The sequence below is a fragment of the Pleuronectes platessa genome, chromosome 1, assembly GCF_947347685.1.
Source record: "Pleuronectes platessa chromosome 1, fPlePla1.1, whole genome shotgun sequence".
Taxonomy (NCBI): Eukaryota; Metazoa; Chordata; class Actinopteri; order Pleuronectiformes; family Pleuronectidae; genus Pleuronectes; species Pleuronectes platessa.
The window spans coordinates 7,750,724-7,774,172 of record NC_070626.1 but is presented as its reverse complement, the minus strand read 5'-3'; the positions used below and the strand labels follow the sequence as shown (position 1 = coordinate 7,774,172).

Here is a 23,449-nt window from a genome sequence, read left to right as displayed (position 1 = left end):
CAGTCTAACATTTTAGCCTCTTTGAGCTTATTTTTCCTTTCACAGTCTCCAGGTACAGTTTCCACTTTTACCAGTGTTGTTGATGTTTAAGGCTTATTACTGCCAAAAAGATGTGAAAGTGTTTATGTTAAGTGGATGAGCATTGCAAAGCAGTTAGCAAGCAGCTTGTGATTATAGTGGAACATATTTAGTTAGTGTCACAGAAATGTACCTGAAGAGGTACAAAACAGAGCAAAACGGTGGAGCTGATAGGAATCTATTGTATTTATGCTATAGTTATGGCCTTCGTTTTTTCAAAGCGACGAGGCTTGACAGTTAATACAGAATTGTATTAAGTGTTTCTTCAAGAAGTGTATCTTCAAGAATAAGAAAAGTGATAATTTCTCTTTTTCAACAAAGCGCTTTTAAAAGGTCAAACCAGCAATTAACTGAAGTCCAGTGCTGTTTATGTATTCAAAGCTTGGTAGTACTGATGCCTTTGTGCCTTTTACCTTTATTGTTGTACGGTAACTAAAACTCTGGGTCTTTCTTCATTACTGTGAACATGGGCATCTTATATAAAGTCGATCCCTTATACACTCTCTTGCAGTTTTAATCTTTATGACTTCAGTGGAAGTAAAGGGGCACAGGGCTGAGTGCCACACACAGGGTAATGAAGCAGGAGGGTATCGAGCTGCTTTTGTTGACAAGATAGTCCTTTAAGTTTTGATTCATCATTGTTATCTGTCCCTAATTTCAACTATTTAATACTGGACAGGCAGATAGACTCTACGAAACCTCCTCTTCCTCATCCCAGTCATGAATTCCCTTTTCTCTCTGTTAAAATCTTGCAGCTCACAGCTCGACCTCTTCATTAGGAGTCATGATGAAGACAAAACAACCATCATTTGGTGTCAATTACGTCGGCCACAGGATGTCAGTAAGTGTCCCTCTAATTAAACTCTGTCATCAGTTTCTTTCTATACTTTTGGTGGTTCGATAAACTCCACCACAAGAAAGAAACACACACAGGGGTGCCGTGAACAAAGAATTCCCTTTCAGTGAGATGACACCATTGCCCGGTGAGTTTCCTACAGACTCTACACACTACTGCTAACTTCCGCCCCACTCATGTGGCTTGCTGGAAATGTGCCAGACTCTAAGGCCGCTCTGCTGCCTGTCCCATGTGGGACAGGAAGTAAGGCCCTCTGGACAGTGAGCTCACTGCAGGAAGAGAGTGAGGGTGTGTGCGTGTACATGTACGTGAGTGCACAGGATTGTAACTCAGTTCTCTTTAGTTGGGTCACAAAGCATTGTTCTGCCCAAAAGCAAAAAAAGCACCACATTGAATATTTTCAGAGCAATTTTTAATGTGTACATGTCCAGCATGGCTTGTTAACACACTCAACTAGAGGTGAACACACAACAACACATATGTATAAAATCTTACATTTTCTACAGAAAAAACCACACCCACTAACAACCAATCCCAAAAAATCTAATTGGAATGTTATTAACAAAAAAGAGGAAACAAAATAATCACAAATTAAAATCAAAATAAGACAAATCATCAAGGACCAACAATAACCTCATGTTTTGATTGGCTGCTTTTTTGTATTTTTCCCCACCATTTTAACCCAATCAGGGATGATGATGAGTTTTTTTTGTTCAGAAAGTCACTTAACCAATACCCAGGTAGTAATGAAGGCAAAAGGTAAGGAGGACCTAGTTTGAGATGCTAAGTACTGACGGTCAGTACAGAATCCACTGGCTCCCATAAAATCTACTGTAGCGGCAGTTAGTGGATGAAAGCAGTTTCCTTTAAGTGGGCTGCTTGTCAGTTTGGATGCTCGTCTGAAGCTCCATCAGAGCCGCTGCACTCGCTCTGGAAAAAGCGACGACACGGATGCTGAAAGTCATTTGTCAGCCATCTTTCCTGTTCCGTCCTGTTCCACGGTGAGCGGATGAGTTGGCTGAGTGATGATTTCTGATGAGTGGTTTCAGAGTGCATGGGCTCAATGGGCAAGGTGAGATGCAGTCTGGGAAAAAGGAGAACCCACAATCCTTTTGGGGTTGAGCCATCAAAAGCCACAGAGCTATCCCCAGTGATTGTGAAACAGATCACAGTCTTACTCTATGTCAGTTTGGACTGATTCTTTTCTCTGTGATCTCTTCAGTTTTATTTATTGATCTGTTTTTTTTCATCTGTTTTTGACATCATTTCAGCCATTGCTGATGCAATGGCTGTTAGAACCTTCTGGTTATTAGGCAGTGTGGGGATACACTGCGATCGCAGGAAGCGGGAACACAACAAATACAGAGTGGAGAGCACAGACAAAGCAGTCTTCTGAATGATTGTGACAGTTTCAACTGAGATGTTCATGAAAATATAACAAAATAAAATAAAAAAAATAGTATAAATCCCAGGCTCAGAGCCAAAACAGCAGGGCTGAATCAGGAAGGCAAACACATCTTGAAAGAGACGAGAGCTCACACAAGCTCAGCCACATCCTAACCTTACCCAAACTTTGCATCAAGGCCCCGTACTTTGAAACAAACAAGGCATTAACATAGAACAACTCAAGTCTTTTGCAACTTTAGATATAAATGTGACCTGCCAGTGCCAAGTGTTTGTTCCTCAAACTCAAAACCTGACAGAGTATGGTGTCTTTGCTTAAGTGACGCCCTCCACAGTGTTGAATGTTGCTGAACAAGGAGGTGGATCTAAAAACAGGCTCTGCTGCGTAAGGCTGGACCTTGGCCTGGACTCGTTTCCTGATGGAGGGGTGGGGAGGGGAGGAAGGTGAGGCTCGGGAAGAGAATAATGTGTTTGTGTGTGTATAGGGGAGAGACAAAATGGGGGGAGGAGAAAGAGAGAGTGAAAAGAGAGGGAGGGAGAGAGAGAGAAGGCCATTGTTGTTATTATGATCCCCTCGGGGCTTAGAGGGCCGGGCTGAGTATGAAGAGGGGTGGGATCGAGACAGTGTGGGAAATTTACAGTCGGAAAACAGCCCCTGCTTATTGTAGAGCTGATTAAGTCCACGCACACCCACACTCATCAATCAACCCTGACGGATTTCTCCCCAAACCTCTCGACATTCCTCCTCTGCTCGCTGTCCTGAGACGATCAGCTGTCCTGAATTCAATCCCAGTCAGTGTCACCTTCACAGAGAATCTCTCAAACTGCTGAAACTGTGATTTTAAGTAAAGAAAACTCAGGTGCTCTCGACTTATTCAACGTTGAAGTTGTTGCTTTTCACTTTGAAGTGGTTATGTCCCTGTGGGCTTCTGTATGGAGGTTACAGAGGAAAGAAGATGAGGATTGAAATCTTATATATATACAACATTTACTCGATACACAACTTTTTGTCAATGAGTCTGCATTTTCGGAGCCTGTCCAGACGCTTGACTGTCTAAGCACTCTCTGATGTGCCTGTAGGATCGGGGAAGAGCAGGGCAGGGGGAGGAGAAGGAAGAGGAGGGAGGGGGTGCTTTTAACACTGATTAGCTGTGTCCGCCAACCAACCAGACACTGCCCCCCCACACCAACCCTGATGATGAGGAGGTGAGCGATGGACACAGGAAACCGTTTCCTGGCAACGTTTATCGACTGGCCACGGATCAATCTCCAGACCTCTGGTGGAAGCTGCATCTGCTCTTCCTTTTTTCCACCTTTCAGCAAGAGCGTCCCAGTAACCGTGACTCTGTCTGCTGAGGTACCTCACCTCAACCTGTCCTCACGTCGCTGGAGGCCGAACACAGCAGCGAGGTCACGCACCTGATGGGTACGTCCACATAAAAGCTGCACAAAACAGAAGAAGCCCAAATGCTAGTGCTTGAGAGTTCCAGCTCACATTTGTTCATGGGACTAAAAAATAATGTACCTGAAGTAAAGAAAATTAAATGATGACTGCTCTTTAACCTTTTTTCATTGCAGTCATAACCCTGCTCTCCTTTGAAAGGAAAGTCTTTAAATTTTACAACCGGAAAAAATCAATCCTGTACCAAGAGCTGTTGCAGCGATATGGCCGGGGGATGGTGGTGGGGGGTGTTGAGATGCTCTGTGCAGGTGGGTCAGGAGGACGGAGCCATACACGTAGAAGACAACAGAGCTTTTGGTGACAAGCGTCGACACACGTGATGACGTGCTGCAAACAAAAACACTCTCTGCAGCAGAGTGAATGCGTTACGTCCTGCCCCTGCACCACCCCTCACCTAAATCCTCCAGAGGGTTTTGTTGCTATCGTGAACGTGTCTGGGCGCAGAATCCCCCGGTGTGTTGAAAACCGCTTCACTACCACAAAGGCAGCTCTAAGTACGCAGGGGCCGGTTTGTTTTTAAAAAGTCAAAAAATGTAACGGGGCAAACTGACAACTACAAGCAGAGCACTTACAGCGCACATTCCTCAAAAAGGTCTGTCTCCTAGTGTAAGCTGAAGTTTCCTCTCTGACCAGCACTGTTGTTGAGCCAGCAGAGAGAATTTGGGTCACATGGGCGGTTGCCAGTGGGATAGAGCCATCAGAGTCCTCTCTCTTTCTCTGACACCCCCCCCCCCCCCCTTCTTGTTCCTGAAATCCAAACTTTGCAAGCTCAGGGAGAGGAGGTCAGCCTCCCTCCCCCATCCCCCATCCCCCCTTCCCTTGTCTCAGCTGCAGGAAATTTGGCCTCTCCTCGTCCTCCCCGTCCACATCTGTGTAACCTGAGCCGGGGGTGCTGAGCCCCCTCTGGTCAGGGTGGCAGCTTACCTAATGCTGCCTCAGATAAGCCTTCTTCCTATTCCTATTTGAAGTCACTCTCTCAAGTCTTCCACCCGCTCTCACTCACTTCAGCCTGGATTCCGAAAAAAAAATTGTAAAAAAAAACAAAACAAGGATGGTCTTATCATTTAAAATCTTGAAACATTCCTTTCAAAATAATTTCTTGAAAATGTATCAATAATGAGCTCAGGAAATGATCATAATTTGCCATTGATGAATCAAGGACAAGCTTTTACAGGACAACACCACTGGTTTTGCAGGTATTGGTCCTGCTGTTTAAAAACCTCTGGTGACCATTTACATCAATCATATTGAAAAGAATGTCCTTTTTTAAGTGTATGTTTTCATGGCAGCAATTGGTTTCCATTAATTTTGTCACAGCATGAAAATCTTTAGGCAGATTTGTGACTTTCATATCTTAAATAAATGAATGGAAACCAAAGGCTGCAAACACCAGAAAGAATAAACACAACATTTTATAGCATGTATTTGAAAGAATTGGCAAACATGTGTATTTAAGTAGCTAAATGTTAAAAAACATGATACAATTTTTCCTGCGCACACACTCCCATTCATCCTATCTCTGTTCGTGGGAGATGAAACGCGAGTGGGTAGTGTTTTCATTCTGGAAGTTCAAGGTTTAGTTTAGGGGTCAAGGGGGTGAACAGCATTTGCGCACACCTGCTGTTTTTTAATGAAGAGGATTAGTCTGTGATCACATGATCCTGCATGGCCTGAGCCCACCCTAGTGCTCACAGCTTCGCTATCTTTATAACTAAAAGACCACAGGTTGTCAGGGAGGTTTCTTCCTTTTTAAAAAGCACGAGCAGTAAAAAGGCCGTTATTAGGTCCTCGGTACATTAGCTGCACCCTGTGACTGCTGGGTTGTTTTGTGGTGCAACATCCTGCTCTGAAATTAAAAGCTGTGGCTTTGCTTTGTCTCTTGTTTTGTCACACGCACAGAGATGCAATAAATGCGGCCTCTCCTGTGTTATTTCATAGTGAGCTGACTTTAAATTAACCATTAGTCTGTCTCCTCTGGAGTCTCACTGTTGACAGAGAAGAGGCTCTATGAGAATTAGCCACATAAATGAAAGCTAAAGGAAGAGGTTACCCTCAAACGTCTGTTTACCTTTTCAGCCAAAGAGGTCTTTTAATGGTTTCCAAGTAAGGAGAGGAAAAGAGGTAGACCTATTGTCCAGCTGTGTGGGCACAAGATAAAGAAGGAAAACAAGGGGCAAGTAGTCTGACTTCAAAAGATAATTAAGGTGTGTTGGGGATTTATTTTTGTAGATTTAGCCATCGTGTTTTTTTTTTATTATATAGGGCTTATAAAGATGACTGTGGATAGTGATTATTTAGTGAATTATTTAGTGAGTAGTTAGTGAACTAATTTATGTTTGGGTGATAGTTTTCATATCTGTCCTCATTTAAGCCAAGTGTTTGAATTCCTTTTGGCAATAATGCTGCGTGCCCAAGTCACAGATCTCAGCATTTAACTAGGTGTGATCATGGGAAAAATATGGACCTGGAGACACTTAGGAGTTTCTCTGGAGGGGCTGTGTGTGTGAACGCAAATTTCCGAGGGAGACCCTCCGGACTTTCTCTGCCTGGAGGAGCCGATGTGAGCAAAGCCGGTGCGTCCATATAGGCAAACTAGGCAATTGCCTATGTCCTAGGGCGATTAGAATGTGAATTGCTGAGGAAAGTCTCACTAACGCTGCACCTGCAGCCGCTTCTTTCACTGCCTCCCACCCCCAGCTCTCAAGAGCCAGTGGTTGATTAAATTTAACTAATAAACTCTAACACTCATCACAAGTTATTGGGACTTGATCGGTACATGAAGATCACTTGGTGTTTGTTTGATTCGATTCAGAGTTTATGAGGCTGCATTTAAACATCATGAAAAATGAGTCGTTAACATTTTACGGCTCAGTACAACACAACAGTGCAAGATGCTCTCATGAACTCTACAAGTTTGTACCTGAGATCCAAATGAAGAGAGGTGGGTCTGGTTCGACCTGTGAGTATGTCAGCAGACTGGAGTGATCCCATCACAACAAGAACTCTAGCAACTTTGACAATCAACGGATAAAACTGCAAAATGAAGATGTGAATTGACTGGAATTATCCCTTAAAACCAAAGCAGTGTCTGTATGAACAACAAGCAGAACTCCAGATTCAACCTTCAGACTAACAACCACGTCAAAACTATAGTGAAATGTCTGCTGTGACCAAACCCTGCTGCGTTCTATCTCAGCTCTCACATCCGGAAGACTGTGCTCTATGGCAGAAACAAGCGAGGAGATGGAGCGGGGTGGAGAAGACGATGAAAGGAGGAAGGAACACAGCTAAACCTCATGCGGACGTTCAGTGACCCGTCTGTTCGAGCCTTTTACATGTGTCTTTCTTTTGTGGCAAGACTGATAGCATACACAGATGTCAAGTTATCAAAGAGGAAAAAGCTCCCACTGAGATTGGGGAAAGGGGGAGGAAGAGAGAACAGAGCGGCCTTCCTGGTTTAGAAATAAAAATAATAATAACAAAAAGTCACACAAAATGAATCCAGACAAAAAAAAAAAAAAAAAAAAGTGCAAACTTCTCTCATATAAATAGACTACAGTCAACGCATTGTAGAGCACCATGGGAGACAAGAGGAGGTTAGGATGATGTGTGTGTTTGTGTGTGTATATGTAAGACATAATTTATGCTTGATTCTATTTGTGAGTGTATGGATCTACTACCACAAGTATTAAGAGTTTCAGGAGCCACTGAGCACAGAGATGGAGGGGTTAGGATTAGACGAGGCGGGTGTCTAAGGTCCGATTCAAGTTCAAAGTTCAGTGTCCCCCTAATGTCCAGGGTCACACCCAGTCCTGCAGGGAGCGCTTACAGTGCACCAGAAGCCGCGGCGCCCCTTTGCTCTGCAGCGTGTTGATGATGGCGTAGATCAGTCCCAGGATGCACAGCACCAGGACCAGTGGGATGGTTACCATCAGGATGTTCATGGTCCGCTCCTCGCTGTCGTCCACCTTCAGCACCACGTCAACCTCATTGGTGCCCTCCTCCCGACCCTCACGGTAGTCCTCGTCTTTGTCACCGTCTGATCCTTTGCCCGTGTCTTTGTCTGTACCACCTTGATCCGTCCCGTCCCGATCTTTGCCTTTGTCACCTTCACGTCCTGCGTCTGGGTTGAACGGCGGACGGTTCACATCTGGGACTTTACGCCCTGAGTCTGTGTCCTTGTCTCTGTCCGGGTCCAGGTCTACACTGCAGCCCATGAAGTCTCTTAGTATGGACTTGGGGTAGCCTGGTTCGCTCTTCATGCGGTGGTTGTCAAACTTCCAGTACTTGGAACCCTTGTAGAAGAAAGTGTAAGCTGGAGGAGGCGAGGAGAACAGAAGATTTCAGTCAGTATTTCAATTTAAACAAAGAGTTTGTATCTGTCTGTTGAGTCTTAAGCTGGATCTGGCAGCTGGTTAGCTTAGTTTACCATGTAGATTCACACTGGTTCCATGAAAGGCTAGCTGTTAGCCCATTTCCAGATCTCTTGCTTAACTAAGGCTACATTCTTACTACAATTTTTTCGTTTGCAAACTGGTTTTCACATTAGTTTGCATCCCTCCATACTAACATGCCTGAACGTGCACATCACAAGACCATTCACGTACATTGTGCAAGCGGTGCCGGTGTAAATAGGAATAATAGCTTGACTCCTACTTATGTAAGGGGTTGTATCTGCACAGTAACTGTTAGCAAAAACAACAGGGTCAGCAACACTTTTAATTGTTTATCCCTGTTGCAGTCTACACTGGTACACGAGCTAATGCTGGTTGGAATCTTCCGGAGGAGTGTCATGTGATAGAATTCCTCAACAAAGGCTAAGTCATGACCAACAGGAGCAAATCAGCAAGTGGTTGTGAGTGTCTACGTCATCGTTTCCAAACATCTCAGTTTCTGTTTGTCCCGACTAAACCACAGCCCCACTACTTTGTTTTAGTGGCTTAAAAACTCCGGAATTTTAGAGTGAATGTGTTTTCAAAGGAAAATGTAGTAGTATGGATGTAGCCTAAGCAACTGGCTGCTCTAACCGAGGCATTGAAAAGCACAAGACATACACTTCACTTCCCAGAAGACACAAAGTCACGCACTCACCATCCCCTCCCTCATAATAATCGCATGGCCACACCTTAGTTCTTTGTTTCAGGCTTGTCTCTGTCTGCTTTAGCCCCTTCTTGTCCTTTTTGCTGACACACACAGACACACACACACACACACACACACACACATACACACACACAAACCACTCTTGTCTCAGCTCACCTCCGTCATCGCTGAGGAAAGCCCCCTTGGGAGCAGAGGGCACTGACGATCCCCAGACGCTGATTGGTTTCGGGTAGCCTCTGTCAGCTGAGCGCGACTGCTCATTGAAACGCCAGTACCTGCAGACAGCAGTGGAGAAAATGGCCGTCATTGTTTATCAGCTGTCTAAACAAGAGCATGGTGGGGGCCTGCATGGTGTATATATAACATCACAGTTTATACAGGACATTCAAATTGAGCCGAGTATAAATGCACCAGAAGCCCCCGGTGTAATTACTTACTTTCCTATGAGTGTTTTTCAAAAATATGTTCCCCTTTCATACACTGGTGTTTGTTCTGGTCCACAGTGTCTTCCAAATGTTTGTTTTGTTCATAGAACTTTCTAACTTTGTTAACTAAGAACTGCACATATACAGCTGCTTCTATTCCTCATTTACAGCTTAATCCTCATAGGGAAAAGCTATAATTAAACTTATAAATAAGTTGTGTGATCTTGAAATATTTTCATTCCATATTTGGGAGAGAGTTATTTCCTGAGTCCATTTGATAGAACTACAATAAAATACAAGCTATCCAGTTCATTAGTAGAAATGCACAGGGATGTGCTTTGAAACATAAATCGTAAACAACAATTTTTTTTTACCAGAGTAGATTGAGATGCATTGTCTTTGCGTAAAAGAGTCACTACGGATGCGAACCACTGTGAGTGAGATTCATTATCTGGAGATTATGAATGTCTCCACAGCTTTCGAAATCATGCTCAACTGTGCTGGCTGAACTATAAAAAGTGATCAAACTATTGATACTCTTATAAACCTAACTGAGCCTGTACACACAGGTTTTTTTAACATGGGTAAACCCCTAAAAGGGTTATGACTCCTTTCTCCTTGCCAGTGGAAGAGTTTGCCAAACCATGTTTTTCCTCAGTGAGTCATGTTTGACGTCACAAATGCACCAACATCAGCGGCGCTCCTGCCCAATTAGCACGTTTACCTGGGTGTCACATTTCCATTGGATCAGAGCTCGAGCTGATTAAAACCTATGTCCAATGCAGAGTCATTTAACCTGGGAGTGATTGTATTCATTCCCATTGCAGACAAAAGCTAGATGTTATAAGGCTTAAATGAGTTTGATTATAAACTAATAAACATGGTAGCAGGTGAGTTTCCGTAATGCTGAGAGGTTGTAGGCTAAATTACCAGTCTCCTTGAAAGAAGTAAGTGAAGCCGGACGGCTCCCACCAGATGGCCGTGTCTATTCGGTCGTAGGGAATATCCTGACCATAATCAGTCAGCTCCATTGGATAGCCGTGTTCCAGGTTAGCTTCCCTGAAAAGCCAGAATCTGTTTCCTGAGGAGAGGAGACACAGGGAGACAAGAGGAGAGGAGAGGACCATTAGTGGACTCTTGTGGATCCTGCTGTGTATGTTTGGATTCACATGGGTCCACACATGCGAACAGATGTAAACAGACCAATCCTGAGAGTGTGCACATTTTAGGTGCTGGCACACAATATGTTGAGTAATTGAAGTTAAATGAGGAATAAAAAGAGAACAACATGGGAAACCAAACCAGCATTTACACACACTAGTAAATTAAATGAATGTAATAAGGATTTGTTGGCAGGCAATCAAAAAGACTCAGCAAACGCGAGTACGACATCATTGACTAAGGACTTTGGGTTTGGCTTGTAATTATCCGTTCGGAGCGGCTTGTCTCATGTAGCAGATTTCTCGCTGAAGGGAAGGTTTTATTGTTTTTATTATGTCAGGCAGGGGTACTCCATTCCTCCTGGCACCATTACATCTTTCCTCTTTGGCTCCAGTCCTTCTTTTCCCCCACCCACCCAGCCAACCATCCATCCATCCATTCACCCACCCACCTCCATCCCCTTGCTCCTCGTTTAAAATGAAAGCTCAACACTCAGCATAGAGAATAAGAGGGTTGACGCAATGCATCCCAGGGTTCCTGTGGTGCTCGGCCCTGATGTAAAATCCCATGACTTATTCCACGACTTTTCACCACTGAACAAGAGCTACAGTGACCTCAAGATGTCACCCCTTCCTGCTATGAAACTGCGGTTTTTCTAAAGGGATAAACAGTGTGATTTGTTTAGGATTAAAAAAACGGGACAACCTCTGGGTAATACAACAGCTGGATTAATAAATCTTTGATCCAGTACTGAGGATTTGTAAAATTTCTTTTCCCGGTTTGGACTACAGCTTCGCATTTGCACCTAATAAATACATAGTCATTCCTATTCTTTCTCAATAAACACCACAACATTGAATATAGAGATCAACAAGAACAGTAAGACATGGATCTCTCAACTTACAGTAAACTGCTAGAACAGTGTTTTTGTTGACTTCCCCAACTCAGGAAAGTTCATGTGATTTCACACATGACAACAGTGCCAGTGATCCTCAGTATCCTTGCATATTAAGGATGTGACATCATACACTTGTGTCTGTTAGTTTGTTTGTCACTGGGATTACACAAAAAATGTTGAACTGATTTGCAATTAACTTGTTGGAGGGTTGGAGCCCTGGTCAAGTAAGAATCCACTAAATTCAAATGCAGATCTCATTGAAAAGGGCGGCTCCAGGACTGACAGGTAAATAAAAACTTCAAGCATTCATTATTGAACACTCAATAACATTTGAGAATACCCAACATGCTTACAATGGATCATAATGCTGGTTACTCCAGGAGGAAACATCAAGCTCACCACAGCCGGGAGTGGAGTTTAAATTCTGTGATGGTTGTGGGTTTAGTTGTTTCCTGCCTTCACAGCTGATTAATGTGAAATGTATTAGTAGATACTTGTCAACCACCAATCACAGATCAAACAAATCAGCTTAATGTGCAGAACTTTGCACAGGAACACAGATGAAGAAAGGACTTCTCATTCTGACTGTTGCTGAACCAACTGGTCCATAGGTCTTGGGAAAAGATATCCAGCTGCTATTGCTGGTCCCCCTTTCTCTTGCTCCCCGAGGGCTCTCACAGCCTTTCCACTCTCTTTCCCTCCTTTTCGCTTCCTCCTCTTGTTCTTTTTTTGTGAATGGCTCGCAGCCAAGTGTCACACTGAGGGACTTGCCGATGACATCATGCTCCTCACCACCAACAGCTGCCCCAGAGCCTGTGGCTCCCCCGGGTTCAAGCTGCACTGAAGACCTGAGCGCTCTCTTTTTCCTTCACCAACATCATCCACTATTGTAAAACACGAGCCGCTCTCAGTGACTCAGTGTGAATAATGAGCTGGGCTAAAGGAGATTTATACTCTGCATGTAGAACATATTATGTAGTGCTGCTTTCTTGAGGAAGCGTGGGCACTTACAGTATATCTCCAACATTATCTGCAGAAGATGACTAAAGCTCCACAATCAGTTTTACCATTAAAGTGTGATAGCATTAAGACATGGCGGTTTAAAATGACCATTGTGCAATATAACTGTGTTAAGGTTGTTAAGAAGAAACCAGATGGTGGCTGGGTTTATATAGAGGAAGAGTATACTTATGTATAGGGGAGATTTATCTTCCATATGCTCCGATTGACATTTTTCTATAAAGATGACAGTGAAAGAACAATTTTACCCTAAAGCTCTGACACGCTGATGCAGATGTAAGACCGACTGACTTCAGATAAAACCTGGATGCAGTGATACCACACCCTCTGCTGAGTCTGAACAATGATTGCCTGTTACACACTAGTGCTGTTTGTCACCATTGCTTTCCCGCACACTGTGTAAGTCAGCAGTTGAAAAATCCGGTATGTTCTAAAAGGCAGCTGCTCCTGGAAAACTGTCATGCTCTTAAAAGGTTAGTTGAATCAGGCCTGTTTTACAGAAACAGTCACCAGGAGATGGTTTGATAAATGAAAAATGATCAATCATCATTTGACCTTTTCCACTGAGCTGCGAGGTACAAAATTACAAGTGCAATGCAATTTTGTTTATGACTTTAGGATGCTGTCAGCATGAGCAAGTGCGTCATCATATTCTGTTTCGGAGCTTAGGCGCATGCATCCATCAGTGTTTGTGAGTATTTCCTGCTTACCTTTAAAGAAGACGAACCTGCCGTCATGTCTTTCATAGGCCGCATCGATATCTCCAGGCAGACCCCGCCAGAAGTGACTGATGGGCATGGGGTAGTTATCCAGCACCCTGTTCCGACGCACCCGCCAGAACCAGAGGCCCTAAGAAGACCGAATTGAAAAAGTTGGTTTGAAACACATCTCATCAAAAGCAGACAACTTTCAAAAAGAATATGGAGAAGCCAGCTTGAGGGAAACAGAAGTCAACTATGAGGGGTTCAGGGGCATTATCCCCCCACAGAAATCCCAAATTTTGTGGCTTCTGACATATATAATGGAACTATTAAATCAATCACACTATCCTTATTATTGCATATTTTAGTAAGTTAAGGTAAAGGAAAATTATGTCACTTGTCCATTTCAGCCCACACAGTCTGTAAACAGCTATTAATATTCAAAACATGTCCTGATCCGAACTATTGTAATTTGGAAGCTTTAAACCTTATTTATGTTTGTATTTATTGAAGTTTCACTGTATCAAGTAAAACCTAATTTATGGTCAATAATAACACCGGTGTTTTCAGGGTGAAAACATAACCCCCTTGGTGGAGTTGATAAAGTAACTGGCTGGACTAAACAGGAATGGAAAGCACATGGTCTACATGTAGCTTTAGGAAAAAAAAGGTTGTAAGTCACTTTCATGAACTGCTTGCTGGTCACTATGAGCTCTGAAGTATAACTGGACCAAAACGTACAATAAACCAACAATAGCGGAACAGTGGCAGGCTAATAATAGTCAAGTCTCCGCTCTGGTGGCTCTATCACGTCCTAACCTCCTACTCTATCTGCTGATCACAGACTAACGTTGATAATGAACTGTCATGTGTGCATCGCAGCATCAAATTTGACCCATGAACACACAAAGAAACTTATGAACAGTCATATCTACTATCTGCGCACACAAGCCAGCAGACAGATTTACACCAGTCCCATTCATAAGTGGTGAGTCAGTAGCTCTGCTTGTCCTGGATAATGTAACGGTAAAATGCTCAGTGCTGCTTCTTTCTGGCAAGCACACCTAGTTTTGTCCTTCACGTAAGAACACCCTGGCAGACAGGACGGCGCGACGCGGGACAGAAAGGAACAGAATGAAAATGTGTTTAACGAGAGCGGAGAGAAACAGAACAGGGCTGAACTGAACAGGGGAGCGTGCTCTTTGATTTGTGTGGTCTGACAGCTCCTTGCTTTGACCAGATTAAGACTGAATTGACCATATTAGTCCTCCGCAGAAGAGACCAGACTTCAGTGTGGGAGGTTCAATACTGGGAGCAGCTAAGTGTTGCTCTGCTGACTGTCTCTGTGTCCAGCCCTGGGCGCAGAATAAATAGTAGATGTGAATAAAAGAAAGGAGCCATTTCTCTCGAGAATGACAACCACTTGTTAGTTTTAATGGACAGGACTCTGTGGGAAAGAGAGAGTGGTACTGATGTCTCACAAATTACGCCCACTCTTAGAGCTCAAAGTGAGTGATTTTGCCTGTGCAGAGGAATAACAGAGATGAATAATGTCTACCATTAGTAACTAAAATGTCCTCACAAAGGAGGCATCACTCCCACACTGGTGCAACGACTAAAAGCAGCATGTTGGAAACTGCAACCAAAACCAAGTACTAAGAAAGTAATTAAAACGCTAGGAAGAAAATGCAGCCTGAAATAATTTGCATCCCCGTAACTGTTACTAGGAAAGAAGAATCTAGTTCATATTCACTATAGTTACACTATAGTATGATGTGATTACACAACACTTGATGATTTGTCATTATCTGGGCACTTGGAGGGTGGGCTGAGGCACGGTGTGGCAGGTTGATTACAATTTTTTACACTGCACATGATAATTAAATTGCATTGATTTGTATTCACAAAATGTATCTGATGACTTAAACGAATATTATTGCTTTTCGTCTGCACTGAATCAGATTGGAGTCATATGTATTAATTTAGAAACCAGTGGCGGTCAGGGAAAAAGTGAGTTTTGGACGCTGATTAATGTTGTCCAGACGAGCTCCGTGACTGTGGATAAAACCCAAGAACATAGACATCACTGGCTGAAATGAAATCTAAGAGCACAGATATAACTGTGTGACCATGCGTAGCACACATCCAGGCAGATGGATGCCAAGTCTTACAGCTACTGGTCAGTGTCAGGCACACTAAGGGTCTGAGATAAGAGATATTCATAGACTGATCTGTGTGTGTGTGTGTGTGTGTGTGTGTGTGTGTGTGTGTGTGTGTGTGTGTGTGGAGGGACAGGGCTATCTGAGAGGAGAGCTTTGAAACAGTGCTATCTGCTTTAAAGTTGCAATCTTGAACATTTTCATTTAAATAAAAGTCTGTTAAGACTGACTATCGCCAGATAAGGTAACAATGGTTTTTGAGCCTATGGTCCACAGAAGAATGTATTGCAATTGATATATATGCAAACCACACATCTTCCAATTCTGCAGCTTGACATTAAAATCAGTTAACTGAACTATAACAGAAAACTCAATGTGTTTGTCATTGACCTTAGCACTCACTGCTATCGTTCATCAAAAAGGCATCTAAGAAAGAAGACAATGGTCACACTCAGCATTTTCTGACAGCAGATGAGTTTGAAATACTGCAGGGAGAAATGGAGGAGTCAAGCGCGGCAGCAATGAGCTGTTTGATGAAGAGCTGCAGGAGACAGGCTGCAAAACTCCAACTTCACAGAGAGAGGTGACCACCTCCTGTCACGGTGTCCTGCTGCTCACAGCTTCACACCGTGTGCCATGTAAAATCAGATCACGGCTGCTCCCCATTATTCTCTGCTCACCCCAACCGGTCAAGAGAGATGGCCGCACGCACCGAGTCTGGTTCTGCTGGAGGTTTTTTTTCAATTAATGACAGAGGTTTTTTTCTTCACAGTCGCCAAACTGATTTTTCATTATGTTAACTATTTGGTTTCTCTATACATGTTGATGGTATGATCTGGTGCTTAAAATTGAACTGAATTGCTTTGATTTTTATTCATTATTTTTTTTAAGTTATGTTATTTGCTCACAGAATGTTAAAAAAACATAATAACCATATACTTTGTTTTGCTGCCCTCAGAGTTCTGTGAGCTGTGGTATAACTGAACAACATCCTGTCGATATTAAACACAGCAGAACTCCCTCTTATGTATATGAGACAAAAAATAAACGTGAGGTTTTTGGAAGTGAATCTGAGGCTGTTCACTGTCCAGCTCCCTCTTATATCTACAAACCTCCTCAGTGTTCAGCGCTGCCAAAAGTCAACGCCTCCTTTGACCTCTCCCACTGAAACACATCTTTACTTATCTTTATAGAGCGGCTCAATGTACAGGTTGTCAGTGAAGTGGTAAAATTGAGTCCTGTTTGCTGCTTCGTTCCTTCAACTGACATTGACCAGGAAACGCTACTTCCATGTTTAGAGTAAAACATATGCCAGATGGCCACAGGTCTGGGTTGAATGATATCAAGAACCTTGATTAATAATCCAATATTTGAGTTCTCCGGTAAGCAAATGTTTACAGCACATGCCAAATAACCGCAATGTCCATGGTTTGAATCAGGACCGATATCATTGTTGCATGTGATGCCCCTTCTCCTCCCTATATTTCCTGTCTGCCTCTCAACTGCTGACTGTCCGGCCAAAAAATGCCAATTAAAACGAATAATAAAAAGCCTACAGCAAAATAAGAGCTTTCTAAGAAATATCTCTTGGACCTTCACTAATAGCTCGCTGCTGCTTCGGCCCCTGTGAATGTTTTGTGTGGGTCCAGAGGCTCTTTAAGGAAAACACCTGAGAACACCCCACCCTTTTAACAGTGTTCAGTGTCATAAAAACACCAACCCTGTGGCTTTACAATCCACAAGGACCTGATTGAAAACAGGCCGCTTGCTGGCGCTGCACACGCCATTTGTCTTAAACCGATTCTCCAGGAAAGTACAACTAATTTATTGACGCTGTTAACTTGTCAGAGCAGCTCCTCTGCTGGAGGCCGACTGAAAGACAAGTAAGGTCCTATAATAAACCATTATAATGGTACACATAATGGGTTTTTTTGGACTTTGTGTGCTCATTACTGCAGACCCAGCAAGCAGTTACAAATCCCCCTTATATCTCAAACCTTAAAGCCTTTACCTTGAAAACAAACATCTCTCCTCGGAGCATGGCGACTGTGTCAAAGTTCCCCTCACAGATATTGGGTCCATAGTGATCTGGTCTTTCAGTGGTTCTGGGACGGTCAGGATGTCGAGGTGGTGTTTGAGGTGGCCGAGGTTCCGGGCGGCGTGGCGTCACTGTGGGCAGGGCCTGGGTGGGCCCAATGTCGGAGTGACCTGATGGGGAAAACAGACGAAGTGGGTTAAACCTGTTTGATGCAATTACAATCAAATAAAACAGGTATTAAGAGAAGACGGGGTTAGTATCAAAGCTTTTTTGCGTTCTTACTGAGGGTAAGTTACAATCACTGATACCACCATCATACACAGTATGTCTTTCATAAACAAACTTATTCAGCATCTAGTGGAGAAATATGGAAAAACCTCTAAAATCTGTCTCTATCCAAATCGGCTTCTAATATTCACTAATTCATGTTACATTTTAAATCTCAATGAGTGTCTGCTGGTTTTCTGGAAATAGAGTCATTAAACAAGATATTTTATACTTCCTTAAAAAATTTTGAAATATTAACTGATAACTGTAAGATGTAAAAATGGTTTGAAATAAGAAAGAAGAAAAACATATTTGAGAGAGTGATCACTTTGTTGTTGGAAAAATGCAGTAACACTACTTTTCAAAGTTCGAGAAAGTCACTTATACACCAGTGAATAGGAAAGCATCCAACGTGCACGGCCCACCCTACCATAGATCTGCTGTATGCCCCTCCTGTCGTCCTCAGGCAGCTGGAAGTTCTCAGTCTCCATCCATTGGTAGAAGGGAGCCATGATGGCCAGTGGGTTGTTGGAGTGCTCCAAACCCAGGGCATGACCCAGCTCGTGGACTGCGACCAGGAAGAGGTCATTACCTGTGTGAACATTGCGAAGCAAAGAGATGAGGTAGGGGGAGGGGAACTTCATTGAGAAAGACAAAATACACGTATGTCCATCTGCATTCAAACATTAGTGTCTCAAGAAAAACACACATAGCAACCCATATGGTACAGGCTACATATGGAAGAAAGTCCCTCATACTGATACTGAGGGCATGGCTCCAGACTGTGTGCCCAAAATTAATATGTGACTGTTTTTGCAGAGTGTATAAGTTAATATTTCACGTGGCCGCATTTGTGTGAGTGCATGATGATCATTAGTCTGATTTAGTGTGATTCAGGTACTGCATTAACAATTGTAGTTGAAAGCAGCACTTCTTTTCTTCTTCCCTGGCTCGTCCCTGCCTGCACTTACACGTGTGATGATGATATAAGATGTGAAACAATATTTTGCTGTTATAAAAAGAGGAAAGAGGAGGAGGCTGATCCCAACTCAGACAAAACTGATGTTGACATTACAAAAAGTCCCAGACATTACATTTATTCCCCATTCTGACGCTTGATGGAACTTTACCTGCTGCATCTGACATGGTGTTACACATGGCAGTGCTGACAAGAGATTGACTGTTTGGATAATGACATGACTATACAGAGGCTGGCAAGTGTTTCTAATAAGGTGATCCGTGGATATCCATCATCCATTATCCACACCGCTCATCCTCTGAGGGGTTGCAAGGAGAGCTGTGACAATCCCAGCCGACATATAGAGACAATCAACCATTCATGCTCACATTCATTTAGCCTGGAACAAAGAAAATGCAAACTTCACTCAACACAGAAAGACCCCAGGCAAGCTGGGATTCAAACCAGCACCCTTAATCTTACTCTGAGGCACCACTGTGCTGCCCGCTGTTTATATCCATGTAGTTGATGTATCAGAATCTCTCTCACTTGTGATGTCACTACAAATCTCCACTGATCCGACACATGAATCACAAAAGGCATGCTGATGACAGCTGATATGAATCAGCATACATTCCTGGCATTTTGTAGCTGTCAGAGGATACTGCTGTCCACTGCCACACTGCAACAAGTACACACTGACAAGGCCACAACACAGCTGAGCCATAATGACCATTGCATCAACTTCCTCTCTACACAAAAGACTTCTCATGGATTTTTTTCTGAAAAGTAAAACCAAAGAAAACCTGGTTGAGAATTGACCAACAAGTTCATATATTGAAGCCAGTGCACAGTTGGGTACTTCCCCTCTCAGTCAATACCTCTTTGTTGCCCTGCCCTGCTTTCTGTGAACTTTGAACTTGCAAGTCATTTTATCCACCCCAATGGCTCCTGATTATTGGTCAGATCTGGGCCAGTGACATCACGCTGTTGGTGACTTGGTGATGTCACTAACGTGCATTGAAGGGAATGGAGAAGATGGTCTCCTAATTTCTACTTTACAACACACACACACACATACACACATACACACACACACACGAGTTCATCTCCCCAACCATCTATAATTTCCGAGTCACATGAATGTCCTCATGGCATGCTAAGCTACTGCTTACAGGAGAGAAAACAGCAGAGGGCAGGACCGGGGATGAATAAAGAAACAGAGAGCGAGAGAGCACTGAAAGCAGATAAAGAAGTCTTTGTGAGGTCACCGTGACAACCATTTAGTCCGAAAAGAGAAAGGCTAAAAAAAACTTCAAACATCTCAGCAAAGTTCAGCCAACACGTCTAATTCTCACTACACACACATTCGGTCATTCAAGTCTTATTTCACTTATTTACCGGGTCTCACAGCTTTTTCACCAACAAGTGAGACGACCCACAGTACAAAGCTGCACCCTGACAACCAGAATGCTCTCTCCACGTTCACTCTGCCTTTTGCCAGTGACTTACTCATGTTTGTCTCATCTGACCTCAAAGAACAACAAAGGCTTCTGACGTTTTATTGCTACAGGGTGTCATTGTGTAAGGTGTGTTTGAGAGTGCGTATCAGTGGGTTGCTCTGGAGGAAGTGCAAAAGCTATTTTTTATCAGACCACGCTGATTAATCACACTGTGTGTCACAAGGTTTACACCGAAAAACTCAAGTCCAATAGAAATGTTATTCGCCAACAAATGAAACCGAGGTCAGGGAAAGGCGAGGGAAACAGTACAGCCGCAAAGGACTCCAATGGTATAGATTTTCACTGTCGTTTAAATTTTTTATGTGTGACTATTGATCTCTGAGTTTAAATCTGTTTTTGTTTGGCCCAATCCAAAAGGAGGTCAGAGGTCAGGGCTGATTCTGTTTCATGCTTCAGGACACTGACTTCAGTGCAGCAGATGCTCATCAAATCTCACTTCTTCTGCTCCCTCAAGTGAGATTGTGTTTGCACTAGGATTTGAAGAGGGGCAATTCTGAAGGAATGATACTATAATATAATATTCCTGCACTACCAAAATAATATAAATTATGTCATTGAAAATAACCCTGACCCAAAAATGTTATTTCCTTTTTAAACCTGTTCTTTTTCGGATTCACTGATTTCTCATTTAGACTTTATGAAGATCATTTTCTAGGGGCCCAAGATTAAAATAGAAAATTTAATTTAATTTGATCTTATTTAATTTATAGTGAAATAAGCAACTCTTTAAGATATTTGGCTTTTTTATTTGACGTATTAACTTAAACAATTACCTGAATTAACTTGATTGCTGCTGGCTTGCCTTAATGGTATATTTCCAACAGCCAGATGCTGGATAACTGCGTGTGTTTTAAAGTACAGAGGCCAACATTTTAAGTGTAGGGGCTAAATATCAACCATAATGTAACTGGACGTTGTAAAAATGCCACAGTTAAATGAAGAGTGCATCTGTGAAAAGTTCAAGAAGGTAGACGTGTGTCTAACTAAAGTCAGACAGGACTGTAATTTGGTTGTACTTTGCTTTTAAGCTGTTTAAGTAGAGCAGTCTGCAGATCTCCCCGAGTGGAACACCCTCCCAGGGTCTCTGTGATCTGTCTTGCAGGACATCCCACACACACACTCACACACACACACACGCACACATGCGCACACACACACGCGCACGCGCACACACACACACACACACACACACACACACACACACACACACACACACACACACACACACACACACACACACACACCCACACACACACAAGCTTTAGCTGTCTGTGTCTGGTGTATGTATGTAGATAACAGGGAAGGAAAGCCCATTGTTGCAAAAAATCCCTTTCTGGTCAGCAGGGTTAATGGGTGCACCGCAAGAACAGGAACTCTGGGGACTTCTCGCACTTTCTTTCAAATTGGGATATTTTCTTAATCCTTAGATTAGAGCTGGAAATTGGTGTTAAAAGTTGTAATTGGTTTTAGGGTTCATCTCAAGAAAAGTGGGATGAAGTTAGATTTAGGACATGATTTTTGCAAACTGTAGTCCTCACAGAAGAAAACACATCTTAGGTCTGTTTGTGTGTGTTTGTGTGTGTGTGTGTGTGTGTGTGTGTGTGTGTGTGTGTGTGTGTGTGTGTGCGCCTGACACAGATTGTACAGACACTGATGCATGGAATTCATTGATAAGTGTGTTTCTCAGCAACATCACTGGGTTTAACTCAGACCTATGAGGAGGTACACTTGAGTGTGACAAATAAGAGATGATGTAGCCCGCTGAACAATGGCAACTCCACAGTCATGGGATCAGCTGTTTGCAATCACAGGTTCTAGGTCCATTACAGCCTCCACAACATAACACCTACACATGATCAATGAACTAATAACCCCCATATCCTCCATCTCACCCTGAAAGTTGAGCAAGTAACTCTGAGGCAACAGTGAAATCCCCTGACTTGGATGAATCCTTAAGAAACAAGCGAGGGTAATGGCCGATTTACCCGTTATATGGGCTGATCAAACAAAGAGGTTCACATTTCTATTATCACTGCTTTTCTGTAGCGTTTGGTTGTAGTCAAAGATGAAAACTACTGTCTCTGAAATCCAAAAGGCATTTCAAATTATTCTGACAGTCAACATTTACCTTGTATGTTCTGGTTTCCTATGGTCCACGGCTCATCGGAATCAAAGTGCGTGTCCCCGCCCATTCCAGGTCCAGGGAAGTAGGCGTGGGCGAGGAATCCTCCCTCTCCATCAAAAGGAGAGCTGTCTCCATGAAAACCTGAAGCAAAGAAGATCATGATGTCGGGCTCCTTGCGTCGTCCATATTTGATCTCCTGGTAAGGGATTTCGTCGAAGGTCAATGGAGTGACCCTTTGCCAGACTTTAAAGGCCCGCCGGATGGCTTCGTATGAATTATACTCTCCGATCTTGGGAGTGTAGTTCTGGATGCTATGGGAACAAAGACAGGAGAGGGAGGGGGGTCAAATAAATCCTTTTGTAGATTCCTATGTCATATGTATTTTATTTGTATATATCGTTAGTAATTTGAGAAAGATTATGGGAATTACAACTTCATACCAAAAGTAGCAAAAAACTAAATGCGTATCTAGTCTGATACATAGTTCGATTTTAATCATACATAAGACCTTGAACCCATAATGTTTTACAGTAGCAACCTACACCAAAGATAAGAGTTGATGCTCATACTGTTCAAGTGTCTTTTTTTGTTACCTATATGTGAGGTGGTTCTTGTTCCATTTATGTCCGGTGAGGGCGTAGCGCTTCCGCCTCACATTGGTTTTGATCTGGCCTCCAAACTTGTCAGGCACACCACAGCGGGGTCTCTTCATGGCACTGAAGGAGTTGAAAGAAGATCAGGAACAGCAAGAGGTATGCCACAGAGTGTTGAAAAGCAAGAGGCCCCCAAGAGAGGAGATGAAGGGGAGTACGACAGCACAACCCCTACTTTCTCCCCTTGATGTCTCTGTACATTTCTGTTGTTTAATTGAAAGTGTACCTGTGAGCTGCCTCGTGCAGCCAGAGTACTGCTCCTCTCAAGCAAAAAGAGAGAACATAGGCCATGCTCAATGACTGTTACTGAAGCTAAGTCCAGCTAACCTGATGGTTTGAGGGTCCATCTGTCCGGTGACCTCCAGGCCATAGAACCGCTGCATATCGCTGATGGAGCTGGACAGGATCTGAGCTGATCGCATGGTCGACATCTGTCTGCTGGCCTGGGGCAGGTAACCATACATCCTCAGCCATGACTGGAAGACAACAATTTAGAAAATGTACAAATGAGGAAGTGCCATCTACTCATATGTGATCATTGGAACTATATTCCTATAGCTGACCACCGACACAAAGTCAACATAAATCAAAAGGCAAATCATAACACAAAAAGTGAAA

The 23,449-nt window shown here is 43.1% G+C and overlaps 1 protein-coding gene across 1 annotated transcript; it reads right to left on the bottom strand.

The window, feature by feature from the left end:
• Window positions 1-1,329: 1,329 nt before the first annotated feature.
• On the bottom strand, window positions 1,330-23,301 carry mmp15b (matrix metallopeptidase 15b). The gene is made up of 9 exons (XM_053427160.1): window positions 23,159-23,301; window positions 22,772-22,894; window positions 22,182-22,489; window positions 18,003-18,164; window positions 17,279-17,475; window positions 13,118-13,256; window positions 10,259-10,409; window positions 9,060-9,178; window positions 1,330-8,115 (listed from the first exon to the last, which is right to left on the bottom strand). Exons 1-9 carry the CDS (start codon window positions 23,293-23,295, stop codon window positions 7,601-7,603), a joined length of 1,851 nt encoding a protein of 616 aa, XP_053283135.1. The 5' UTR covers window positions 23,296-23,301; the 3' UTR covers window positions 1,330-7,600.
• Window positions 23,302-23,449: the final 148 nt, after the last annotated feature.

Excerpts from the sequence above, each read along its gene's own strand:
- mmp15b (XM_053427160.1), bottom strand. The coding sequence starts at position 23,295 with ATGTATGGTTACCTGCCCCAGGCCAGCAGACAGATGTCGACCATGCGA. Across the intron at positions 9,179-10,258 it reads TACTTCTTTCAAGGAGACTG|GTACTGGCGTTTCAATGAGC; the intron begins GTAATTTAGCCT and ends TGCTGTCTGCAG. Across the intron at positions 8,116-9,059 it reads TTTCCTCAGCGATGACGGAG|CTTACACTTTCTTCTACAAG; the intron begins GTGAGCTGAGAC and ends CGCCTCCTCCAG.